The sequence below is a fragment of the Heterodontus francisci genome, chromosome 17 (genome assembly GCF_036365525.1).
Source record: "Heterodontus francisci isolate sHetFra1 chromosome 17, sHetFra1.hap1, whole genome shotgun sequence".
NCBI classification, from domain to species: domain Eukaryota; kingdom Metazoa; phylum Chordata; class Chondrichthyes; order Heterodontiformes; family Heterodontidae; genus Heterodontus; species Heterodontus francisci.
Window position 1 is genome coordinate 7,379,951 of NC_090387.1, and position 9,245 is coordinate 7,389,195.

The 9,245-nt window shown below is 45.8% G+C and overlaps 1 protein-coding gene across 1 annotated transcript in view; it reads left to right on the top strand.

The window, feature by feature from the left end:
• cmtm4 (CKLF-like MARVEL transmembrane domain containing 4) overlaps window positions 1–4,139 on the top strand; it is an 87,485-nt gene extending 83,346 nt beyond the window's left edge. The window contains exon 4 of the mRNA XM_068049064.1: window positions 703–4,139. Coding sequence (XP_067905165.1) covers window positions 703–879 — 177 coding nt within the window. The 3' untranslated portion in view covers window positions 880–4,139. The remainder of the gene's footprint in view (window positions 1–702) is intronic.
• The last annotated feature ends 5,106 nt before the right edge of the window (window positions 4,140–9,245 follow it).

The window sequence follows — 9,245 nt, forward strand, 5'->3', positions numbered from 1 at the left end:
TAACCTTCTCTGCTCTAAGGAAAACAATCCCAGTTTCTCCAGTATCACCGCATAACTGAAGTCCCTCATCACTTGACCCAAAGTTTCCATCTGATTGACTAGTGTCTTTTTGGGGAGCCCTCAAATCAACTCATTGAGATGACATTTGGTTCTATTTCTAAGTATTGTTGTGAAGGGGAAGGAAGCTACAGGATGTTGCTTCTGTTGGTGTCAGCTGAGCACTTTTGCCACCAGGGGACCTGAGCACGTAATCCAGACTGACACTTCCAGTGCAGTATTGAGGGAGTGCTGCACTGTCAGAAGCGCCGTCTTTCGGTCAAGTCATTAAACTGAGGCCCCATCTGCCTCTTAGGTGGATGTAAAAGATCCCACAGCACTATTTCTAAGAGCCACAGGGGAGTTCTCCCCAGTGTCGTGACCAATTTATCCCTCAATGGACATCACTAAAACAGATTATCTGGTCATCATCAGATTGCTGTTTGTGGCAGCTTGCTGTGTGAAAATTGGTTGCTACATTTTCTACTTTACAGTGACTGCACATCAGAAAAAGTACTTCATTGGCTGTAAATGGTTTTGGGACATCCTTTGACTATGAAAAGTGTTATATAAATGCAAGTCATGTTCATTTACTTCTTGAACTGTGCATTTTCGCTTTGAGAGATTGGTCCTTAATCTTTCTTCTGTTATCACCCCTCCCCCCAGGTGTTTGGTTTCCTGGCTGCAGCCGTCTACATGGTCAACTCATACTTGGCCGTTAAGATATGGAGACTGAATGCTCGGCGCCAGACTGGGGGTCCAGCCAGTGAGTATACGCGCGCTCGCTCGGAGTCTCAGGGAGAAGTGGAGAGACGACCTGAGATACAGCGCCTCGAAGGGTGAAGAGGGGAAACTGGCCTCCCTCTGCTGCAGAGAGAGAGAGAGTCTGGAGTCTGCAATATTTCGCAGCTGAAGGATCAAACATCCCAATATTTACAGAACAGACACTTCCAATTTTTTACGGTGCGGAGAGCAGGTTAACTGTGGAGAGACGGGAATATCGAGGTTTGGAGTCGTCCTGTGTTAACCAGTGGGCGTGATTTTCGAGGGAGGCCAGTGCTCCCCTGGGCTGAGACCCTAGTGAATGTTTGATGTCCAATCCAGGCCCTCCTTTGCCTTGTGCCTATTTTGGAGCTTGTCTGGTAGCGAGTGACCTATTAACTAATTAAAATGATTTATTTATTGACGACTGAAGTGGGAAGCGAGTTTGAAGTGTGATTTGTAATCAGTTCTTGAACAGGAGTGATGATCCCAAGGGGAAGTGATGGTGGGAGGGTGGAGGGGAAGGTGAGTGTAGGGGGTTGAGACTCTGCCTCAATCTAACACGTGCAAGAGTGTAATGCGCTTGGTACAAACCATGCACGGTGCAAGAAGGATTTATGAATGAAATTTGAGTGCTGTGCTGTCAACTTTACTGAGTTGCTTGTCATGTGGATGCAGACAGTTCACACTCTAAAATGAAATCTTTGCACTGGATTTCAGTTTAAATGACTGCATCATCCGCAAACATGCTTTCTTCCATGCATTCCACAGAAGATTAAAGTGTTCGTTGAAGTCCACCTTGTTTCTCTTCAAAGATACTTTCTTTTAATAAAGAAAAAAACAATATCCAAAGATTGATTTTTTTTTTGTTTTGTTATATTTCTGCTTATGACCAAAATCGAACTAAATCATGGCTAAAAAAAAGTTTTTTCTGTTTCTTGACGGAACAGTTTTGTAGATTTATTGAAATATCAGCTCCAAAATGAAGGCTGTTTGACTCTTAGTGGCAAATTCCAGGGTGTAACTTTCCTGAGTGTGATGATTTAGTTTGTCATAAATATTATCTGATGGTTTGAGTCAGTCCAAGTCAGGTGGCAGTTCCTGGTGCCGAACGTTTTTGTGTATATCTTGATTTGATTTCCTTTCTCTATTGTTGAAGCATTTCGGAATTCTGTATTTGTACATGCTAATAACTGGGTATTTATTACTACACTTGCTTGAAGCAGTTGCTGAATCAGAAATTTGCTTTTCAAGAAAAATGTTGGTTAATCAGCTGAAATTTCCTTCTTTCTCCTCAAGTTCCCTCTATCAATGTGAGTCTGTTCTTTAATGCAAGGGGAGTCCCTTTCAATATTCACTGGTTAGAACAGCAGTAGAGTGCTCCCACATCACTAACCCATACAGCAGAGTGTCCAGGCTGTCTACACCCTATCGAATCTTAAATGTCACACTAAAGGTTTGAATCCCAGTTCCCATTGATCTGCAGGTGTCAGCTGTGCCTCAGTAGGTAGAACTCTCTGAGTCAGTAGGTTGTGGATTCATAGCTCCTCTCCAGAGACTTGAGCACATGATCTAGGCTGACACTCACAGGGCCAGTACTGAGGTAGTGCTGCACTGTCGAAGGTGCTGCCCTTCAGATGAGCCGTTAAACTGAGGTCCCGTCTGCCCCCTCGGGTGGATGTAAAAGATCCCACTTTGCTATTTGAAGAAGAGCAGGGGAGTTCTCCCTGGTGGCCTGGGCCAATATTCATCCCTTAATCTTTTTTAGTGATGTAAATTATCACATGGCTGTTTGTGGGAGCTTGCTGTGTGTAAATTGGCTGCTGCGTTTCCTACATTACAAATACTTCATTGGCTGTAAAGGGATTTGAGAGGTCTTTAATGTTGAACAGCAGTGCAGATGGCACTTGCACCCCAGAGATTTTCCCAGTTATTTTACCAAAAAGATAAACTTTTTTTTGAAACAAAATATATCTTTCTGACTTCACATTGTCAAAGTACCAACCTAACATTGTTGATTAATACTGAAACTTGTACCCAGCGAGGGGAATGATGGGATGCAAAGTAGTGTTGCCTTCCTGCCACTAGATGCCACTGGCAACCTGCGATTTCCCCTTGTCTGAAGTGACTGCAGCTGGAGATGGTAAGTGTTTGCCCTGGAATACATGGGCAAACACCGCATCAGCCAATTGCAATCCCTGATGTTGGACAATTTATTTGGTGTTACCTGTAAAGCAAACTGTTTTTATTTTGAAAGAAGAACCTCTGGCCAAGAATTCCAACGCCAGACGGTTTATTTTAATTTTGTACAATGTCTTGCGCTATGTTGTAAATTCACGTCTCACCTAAAGTGCCTTTTACAGGAGCAGATGTTGGCCTCGGAACATCAGCCTTTATTTCCTATAATTCATGCCTGTGCATTGAGTTTATTGATTATGTTGGCTGCTTTTGCTGTGCTGGATTTCTGGGTGGAATACAGTCCGGGGGGGGGGGGGTTCAAGTTGATTTCTGATGTGCATTACCAGGAACATTCCCTCTCTAATGTGGGGGATGAACTACAGAATCCTAAGAGTTTTGGGGGGTTTTGATTTGCAATGGATGCTGAACTGCTCTGTTATTCCTCTCTTTGCACCGCACCCCTTCCCCACTCCGCTCAGGATGATAGAGTGAGGGGTGGGGGCACTGCTGATTGACTGAACCAGTGACCCTTGTGCACGCACGCAGTGATTGGGCGTGAGGACATAGTGTGGCTTGGCCACGATGCCCTCCAGGGTCAAAGAGCCCGTTGCCATTTATTATCCACTTTGACAGATGCCGGTGTGCCTGCTGGGAGGAGGTGGTTGTACAGTAATATCCCTTGAAACTTTTGGTTCTCTGCAAATTTTTAAAAAATGATACATTTCCACTGGATGTTCCTCAGTTAATGTGCTGGGATTCTTTGTCCATAATGCTTTTGTCTCTGGTGGGGAAACTGAGAACAGGATTGTGTTCCCCTTGTTTTTTGGGGTGAACTGGGGAGGGGGTTGTGGGGTAGTGTGAGCAGAGCAAAGGTGGTTTATACTGAAGGAGATTATGAATGTAAAAAGCTTTTTAACAATGTCAGGGACTGCCTGACGGTCTTTAAATGTTGCTGTTCATTGTAGTCACGTTTTATTTGTCCTGTCCCGAGTTGTGACAGTTTGTTCTGGGAACTTACTCGCTCCTGTTTGCTCCGTCTCCTCAAGAGCTGTATTTTTGTACTGTGCTTAGATTTATTTCGTTTTGTGGACGTCACTTGTTGGCAGTTTCTTGCACCTCTCTGTGTACCCTTGTTAACAAATAAAACTGATTTTAACTGTCAAGGTTGTTGAGAAATGATTGGCAATTGTGTGATGGACTCGTGTGACGACTCCGTGTTTTACAGAGGGTTTTACAGAGGGTTATACAGAGATAGGCTTACCATGTTATTTTCCCCTTTCTCTTTTGAAAGGCAGTTCCAAGCACTCCACCATGTCTGGATAGGGAGTGTAGGCAGGCAATTGGACAGATGAGTGCAGTCCTATCCCCACCATGCAGGTAGACTTTCCAGCACGGGTCGCTGGAGAGCGGGGAGTCCTGGTTGAAATTTCTGTCCTCCCACCCTACCTGAGGCCAACAGCAGCAGCTCAACTAACTCACAACTGAGTTTACTTTCTCCCCTGATGTAACAAGCTGCCTCAGCAGGAGAAGAATCCCTCTAGAAAGGCCGACAGTCGCGGCTCAGTGGGTAGTGCTTTCACTTCTCAGAAGGTTGTGGGTTCAAGTCCCCGCCCCAGAGACTTGAGCGCACACTCCCATTTGCAGTACTGAAGGAGTGCTGCTCTGTCAGAGGTGCCATGTTTTGGATGTGACATTAATCTGAGGACACGTCTGCCCTCTCTGGTGGACATAAAAGATCACATGGCCGCTATACAAAGGAGAACAGGGGAGTTCTCCCTGGTGGCCTAGTCAATGTTTATCTCTCATCCAACATCACAAACACAGAACAACTGGTCAATATCACATTGCTGTGTGTGGGAGCTTGCTGTGCACCAATTGGCTGCTGCCTTTTCTACAACAGTGACTACACTTCAGAAGTACTTAAATGACTGAAGTGCTTTGGGACATCCTACGGTTAGATGCAATGAATGAAAGTTGTTTTCTTTTATTGGTTTTTATATTTCTGTCCCTTTTGTTCTCAAGTTGAACCCCTTCATAATTTTACAGACCTCAATCTGGTCACCCGTCCCCATCACCCCAGAGGAGAGAGCCCCAGCCTGTTTAGTCATTCCTGATTTGGTATAACCTCCCAGTTCTAGTAACATCCCTGTTTAATCTTTTCTGCACATTCTCCAGTGCTTCCATATCCTTTTGCTTTCCCTGTAAATTGCTGCCCCATGGTTTTTCCTTGAACTTACTTTGAATTTAACACTAAAATAAAAGCAGATGCTGGAAATCTGACGTCTCACACCTGAAATGTTAACTCTTGTTTCTCTCTCACAGATGCTGCCAGACCTGTTGAGTATTTCCAGCACTTTCTGTTCTTATTTGATGAATTTAATACTTCCTGCACACTGAGCAGTTCCCGAAGTGGAATCTAAATTCCACTGCAGGAACACCAATAGTCTCTAGATGGCAGTGTGGGCAGGTCCACCTCCACTCAACAGCACCACCAACAGGCTCATTGTGTCACTGCGGAGACTGGAAACTTCAGTGTGGGTAAACCACCCCTAAATTCGCCCCCTTTGTACCCCACCCCCACAATTCACTTTGAGGTATAGCTGCATGAGCACTCGCCATTACTTCACACAAGTGACCCGTCTTCATGTGTGACACTTCAGAGCTGCATGGTTCTCCCCAGTGTCATAGAGTCATAGAGCATAGAAACAGGCCCTTCGGCCTACCGCTTCCATGCCGACCATAATGTCTATCTATACTAATCCCACCTGCCTACATTAATTTTATATCCCTCTATGCCTTGCTCATTCAAGTACCCATCCAGATGCCTCTTAAATGTTGCTACTGTTCCTGCCTCCACCACCTCCTCAGGCAGCTCATTCCAGACACCCACTATTCTTTGTGTGAAACATTTATCCCTTTAAACCTCCTCCCTCTCACCTTAAATCTATGCCCTCTAGTTTTAGTTACCCCTACCATGGGAAACAGACTCTGGTTATCTACCCTATCTATGCCTCTCATAATTTTATATACCTCTATCATGTCCCCTCTCAGTCTCCTTCGCTCCAGGGAAAACAGCCTATCCAATCTCTCTTTATAACTCAAGCCCTCCAAACCAGGCAACATCCTTGTGAATCTTTTCTGCACCCTCTCTAGCTTAATCACATCTTTCCTGTAGTGCGGCAACCAGAACTGCACACAGTACTCCAAGTGCGGCCTAACCAACGTTATGTACAACTGTAACATGACGTCCCAACTCTTGTACTCAATGCCTCGGCTGATGAAGGCAAGCATGCCATACGCTTTCTTCACCACCCTGTCTACCTGTGTTGCCACTTTCAGGGAACTATGTACTTGCATCCCAAGGTCTCTCTGCTCAAGAACACTCCCCAGGGCCCTGCCATTCACTGTATATGTCCTGCCCTGGTTTAACTTCCTAAAATGCATCACTTCACACTTTGTCTGCATTAAATTCCATTTGCCAATCCCTTGCCCACTTTCCCAGTTGATCTATATCCTGTTGTAACCTTAGACAACCTTCTTCACTGTCCACTATTCCACCAATTTTGGTGTCATCTGCAAACTTACTAATCATGCCCCTTACATTCACATCCAAGTCATTAATATATATGACAAACAACAGAGGGCCCAGCACCGATCCCTGCGGCACATCACTGGTCACCGGCCTCCAATCTGAAAAACAACCCTCCACTGCCACCCTTTGCCTCCTGTCACCAAGCCAATTTTGTATCCAATTTGCTAGCTCACCCTGGATCCCATGTGTTCGAACCTTCTGGACCAGCCTACCATGCAGGACCTTGTCAAAGGCCTTGCTAAAGTCCACGTAGACAACATCCATCGCCCCACCCTCGTCAATCCTGTTGGTCACCTCCTCGAAAAATTTGTGAGACATGATTTCCCAAACACAAAGCCATGCTGACTATCCCTAATCAGACCTTGCCTTTCCAAATGCATATAAATCCTGTCTCTCAGAATCCCTTCCAATAACTTTCCCACCACTGATGTAAGGCTCACCAGCCTGTAGTTCCCTGGTTATCCCTGCTGCCCTTCTTAAATAAAGGCACAGCATTACCTATCCTCCAGTCTTCTGGTACCTCACCCTGGCTAACGATGATAAAAAAATCTCTGCCAGAGCCCCAGCAATCTCCTCCCTTGCTTCCCATAGCATCCTAGGATACACCTGGTCAGGCCCTGGGGATTTATCCACCTTAATGCGCTTCAAAACCTCCAATATTTATCCCTCAACCAACATCACTAAAACAGATGGTCTGGTCATTACCAATGGGCAGTTTGTGGGATCTTGCTGTGCACAAATGGCTGCCGTGCTTCTTGCATTGCAACAGCGACTACACTTCATTGGTACTTCATGGACTGTAAAGCGCTTTGGGATGTCCTGAGGTTGTGAAAGGGGCTATAGAAATGCAAGTTCTTTCTTATCCATTCCAGGTCTCCACGAAATTATCTGCTTTCCAACCGGGATAAAGATCAGGCCTCAGTACTCCTGGTCTGGGTGGGTGTGTGGGGGGGGGGGAGAATTAGCCAGTGTTCCAAATCGTTGCCGTGCGACAGCTGCTGACAAGTTGCGTGTGTTTGTGAGACTCGTGTACAGTATAGACCAGTTGGACTGAATAGTCAGCATCTATACTGTACAATCTATGCAACTCTTTCAAAGCCAACGTTGTAATGGCGCAGGAACAAGTAATTGAATTCCCAAAGTCTGGCAGCTTCTAAAGCCTGTGGGGCTGGGCCCAAGTAACTAATGCCAGTCCAGCAGTGAACACTCTGTGCCATTTTTCAGGTAGCTGCATAGCCTCGAGGCACCTTCTGTAGAGGCTGTGGTGGAGAACCTGCAGTAAGAGGGCGAAGGAGCTAAATAACTGTGGTCCACAAGGATGATTTTCAGGAGGTAAATTATTGTGATGTTTGGGGTAATATTCCAGAGAACGTGATTTCAGATCTCACTGAGGGAGTTTAGAGAATTGGGATTCAGTTTCAAAATAAAAATCTAGAAATAGTTATCAGTTAATCAAATTTTCAATAATAAAACCAACAGGTTCACTCAAGCCGTTTAGAGAAAGAAATCTGCCGTCCTTGCCTGGTCTGGCCTTTACCCGACTCTAGACTCACAATAATGTAGTTGACTCTTAACTGCCCTTTGCAGTGACCTAGTGAGACACCTCAGTTGTAACAAACTTTGGGGCATTCGGGATGGGCAATAAATGCTGGCCTTGCTAGTGACCCACACATCCCGAGAACAGGGGGAGAAAAAGGTGATAGAAGTGGGGGATGAGACGTAGCAAGTCAGAGAGATTTAGGGAGCAAGTTCCGGAGTCCAGCATCGTGGTGGGGGAAAGAGATAACATGCCAATTTTCACGACGGAAGTCGTACAGTTCACAGGTTCCGGGAGTACTTATAGAATAAGAGAATCTTCCAGCGCAGGAGGAGGCCAGTCAGCCCTTTGTACCTGTGCTGGCTTTTTGAAAGAGCAGTTATACTTAGTCCCACATTGCCAGGTTTTTGTCCATAACCCTGTAAGTTCCTCATCTCCCTTTTAAAATTATTTATGGAATCCGCTTTCGCCACCTTTTCAGGTTGCGTGTTCCCAATCCCGACAACTCTCCCAGTAAAAGGATTTCTCCTAATCTTCCTTCTTAGCACTACGTGCTCCCTTGTCTTCACTTAGGACTGGTGAGACTGGGAATGTAACACTGGAGGAAATTACAGGGGGAGGGTGGAAAGACGATGAACACGAGGATATGATGGGTGGCAAAACTGATGTCTGCCTCTCTAGGATCACTTTTCCTTTTAACATGTTAAATACAGATGCTGAAGTGAGCTTTCTGGTGATCATTTGCAACACAATAGCCTCCTACTGTCAGCTGTGGTGCAGTGGGTAGCACACTTGCTTCTGGACTAGGAGGTTATGGGTTCGAGCCCCCCTCCAGAGACTTGAGCACCAAATCCAGACTGACACGCCCCATGCAATACTGAGGGAGTGCTGCGCTGCCACAGCGACAGTACCGAGGGAGTGCAGCACTGTCACAGGATCTGTACTGAGGGAGTGCTGCACTGCCACAGGGACAGTAGTGAGGGAGTGCAGCACTGTCACAGGATCTGTACTGAGGGAGTGCAGCACTGTCACAGGATCTGTACTGAGGGAGTGCAGCACTGTCACAGGATCTGTACTGAGGGAGTGCAGCACTGTCACAGGATCTGTACTGAGGGAGTGCAGCACTGTTGGAGGGTCAGT